This window comes from Pygoscelis adeliae, unplaced genomic scaffold (assembly GCF_000699105.1).
Source record: "Pygoscelis adeliae isolate BGI_AS28 unplaced genomic scaffold, ASM69910v1 Scaffold14, whole genome shotgun sequence".
In the NCBI taxonomy this organism is placed as follows: domain Eukaryota; kingdom Metazoa; phylum Chordata; class Aves; order Sphenisciformes; family Spheniscidae; genus Pygoscelis; species Pygoscelis adeliae.
Genome location: NW_008825109.1, coordinates 3058353 through 3061823, shown reverse-complemented (window position 1 = coordinate 3061823; position 3471 = coordinate 3058353). Strand labels below are relative to the sequence as shown.

The window sequence follows — 3471 nt, the reverse complement described above, 5'->3', positions numbered from 1 at the left end:
CTTCCAAGAAGCTGGAAGTGACACTGTGAGCCCAACTAGAAATGAGCCTTGGAAAGGAGGTGGATTTGTATCTGGAAAGTCCCTGGGAAATTTTTAGCACAGTAGAATAAAAGAGACTTTGAATATGTGCATTTTCTCTACTTTAAGCAAAAGAAAAGGAGAGAAAAAAAGACAGAAAAGAAGCAATCAGGAAGTTATTTTAATAGAAGTATTTAAGAGTGTAAGAACAGCAATACTTGGTGAGGCCAACAGGCAGTTCAGTCCAGTTTATTAGCTCCACTATAAGCATTTGTTTAGGGACTTCTTTAAAAACAAGAAGGCAAGCACAGAGGGATGCTTCCCCATATGGTCTCCCAGCTCCAGCAGTTTATGAATCAAATGTTTTTGAGCTAGAGAGAGTCTCTGCTTTTAGTAGCTGTCAGGGTTTTTTTCCTCAAGAATTCAGGCTAATTTGATCTCGGTATCTCAACAGTCCTCATTGCTGCGGTGCATGCAGTAAGGTTTGAGGTCTTGTTAAAAGATTTGTAGAACTTCCCAGAATTTCTACAAATTATACTCTCAGATTTTTCAAATCAGGATGCATGAAGTCTGTATACATAATTGCTCTGCCTTTCTTCCATGTGCTATTACTTTGATTACAGATATAAGTAGCTACTCAGAGCCTGGTTTATTCTTTGTGGCTACAGCTACCTCTTTCACATCAACCATATCTGGAAATACAGGCATGAAGTTTTGGGTGGATCTAGTTTTCTAGATGAGAAGTTTGCTCCATTCAAGAGAGTAAGATTCATCTTCAATGGAAATTACATACTCAAAGTATAAATCCCTGAGTGTGATTCAGAGTTAATGCTGATATCCTTAAATGATAGGTACGAAATTAGGTGGGGTTTGTATATGTGTATGTTATATAGTTATATACCTAAACAGCTCATTTGTGGATGGTAAGCAAAAACTTTGGGGTAATTAGATCACAGAGTCACTCTGCTGGGGAAATGATCTTGATATCAAAGTGAGCAGTTTTATTTCTGTATGAACAAGTCAGATGCAGTTGTGTGGTTGTGTCTGTCTAGGAGTAACATTTGCATTCTGGATCTTTTCACTACTGCAGTGTAATATGTATTGATTTCTTTGGAAATTCACTTTGGACAGAGTTTGATAACTGTTATTTCCTTCTCTAGATAAAAAAGGTTGCAATATATCTGTGTCGCAACAACACTATTCAGACAATGGAAGAGCTTCTTTTTGAGCTGCAGCAAACTGACCCTGTGAACCCAATAGTCCAGCATTGCGATAATCCTCCATTTTACCGTTTTGCTGCCAGTAACAAAGCCTCAGCTGCAGCTTCTGGTATGACCTAAATATACTTTTCAGTTATGGTGTCCTGCTCTTTTGAGTCTTTATCTCTTTGAAAAAACAATCTCTTACTTTTGCACCCATTCAGATCTGTGTATATATAAAGTGCAAGTTCAGGGCTTTGTTGCACATCTAAATTACAGTTCTTTTTGATTCCTAATGTTGTATATGCTTTGTAAACACATGCTTAATTCTCTCAACTATTTTAATAGGATATTACCAATGTTTGGTGCTGTTCAGAACTCAATATGAGGTGGTTCTTCTACCACTAGTTTCTCAGAACAAGAAGTCATCATCAATGCTGTGATCACAGCAGATACACCAAAGCAGCAGTTTCCTGAAAATTGAGAGCCTCGACTGTGTGGCAATTCTGTTTTCAAAGGCCTAATGCTATTTCCAAGCTGCAGTACTCAAAGATACTTAAGAGACACCAACCCCAGATTTAACCTTGTCAATGTTTTGCCAAATTCTTGAAAAACAATAGGTTATGTCACCTGAGAATAAGCTTAGTTTAAGGAGTGGAAGAGCATCATTGTTAATCTACCCCTCAAAGCATGTAAACTTTACATCATTCAGCCATGCAAGCAGGTCCTGGTTTGTAGAGGTAACAGTGTTCATTCATACGTGCAAATACTTGCAGGATGATCACTTTGACTGTGGCTGCTAAAAAAATTTAAGTTATGGGCTTTTATTGCTTTACAAATACTGTCTGTTGCATGTAACAGGTGTTCTTACTGACATCTCCTATACAGGAACCACCTCTAGCAGTAACACTGTTGTAGCTGGCCAAGATAGTTTTCCTGATGTAGAGGAGAACAGAATGGTGAAAGAGACTGATGAAAGGTTTGTGGTTTGTTTTTTTTTTCTCCAAAATGTATGTGTTTTCCTAGGCTAAGGGTGAGATGTTGGGCAAAGTTCTGCATTGTTTTGCGAGGAACTCTGATGCTCAGACTGATCCTAAGTGCCGTTATCCCAGTAAGACCATTTTAAAATGAGAGTATGTAAAAGTTTTTTAAAAAAAGCTGTTCACAGGATTCTAGTTCCTGACTGTATTTAATAATACATTGCAGAGGAACATCTGTTAAACCTACATTGAATGAATGGTGCTAAGTAGATCACGGTTTTGTAGGAATTATCCACAAAGGAAAAAGAAAATCAAGAGTGTGTACCAAATAATGACTACTAAAATCTTTATGAAGAGTCAGGTTTGATCACACCTTTTGATTTCATGGACAGTGAGTAAAATTTAGTATGCAGATTTGTATCCATGATTGCAAGGACACCTCCTTTGTCTGGATAAAATGTCTTACAGAGGAAAGCTATGTGAAATATTTAGCTTAGAAATCATATATTCAGTTTAGCCTTTTGCTACTTATGGTGCATGCTGACAAATGATGAATGAATAAATGCAAAGCTTAAGGGCCATCAGATCCTCGAGCACAAACAGATATATATTTCTTCTCTCGCTGAAACCCTCGTATTTTGTAAGAGAACTTTGAATGAGTTCATTAATTTGTAAGTGTATTAGTATTACGTTAGTCTGTTGTTCCTGATAGTCACTAGTATCACTTCAGTAGTCCAACCCACCTTCCATAGGTTCAGGGCTTAGAGGTACAGAGCAAAGTACTTGAGCCAACTTTTCTGTACTTCAGAACCTTTTGAATTGCTTGCCTTCTACATGTTATAAACATGAGTAGCATTTTGTCAGGTTAGTTATGTCTGTCTGCTAATTTAAATGTAAGTAAAAACTGGCACTCATCATAGTACTACGTAAGGTTTCAAACTGATAGTGAAGACGATTTGACTCAAAATGAAGGTTTTCAGCATAGGCACTAGAAATGTACTTAAAAGGAAGATAAAACCATTTTTCCTCTGGATTTTTTTTATTATTCTTTACATAAATGTTTATGGCGATATAGTTTTAAGTTAGATTTTTGTTTAGTTGATTTGCAGATAAGTTGAGCAAACTTCATCTCCTACTATACTTTAAATCTAACTGTGTTTTCAGGGTTTCTTGTCTTTCTTACATAAATTTTAAATGTGACTCCAAAAAGGTTTTTGGCATTCAAAATCTGCCAGAGACTGTATGATAAAAATGAAAGGAAGATTACAAAGTTC

At 36.6% G+C, this 3471-nt stretch overlaps 1 protein-coding gene across 1 annotated transcript in view; it reads left to right on the top strand.

Annotated features, from left to right (window-relative positions):
- Nucleotides 1–3471, top strand: part of FRY (furry homolog (Drosophila)) — a 153591-nt gene that overhangs the window by 87199 nt on the left and 62921 nt on the right. Inside the window, exons 34-35 of the mRNA XM_009327862.1 lie at nt 1179–1347; nt 2106–2196. Of these exons, the coding sequence (XP_009326137.1) occupies nt 1179–1347; nt 2106–2196 (260 nt within the window). The remainder of the gene's footprint in view (nt 1–1178; nt 1348–2105; nt 2197–3471) is intronic.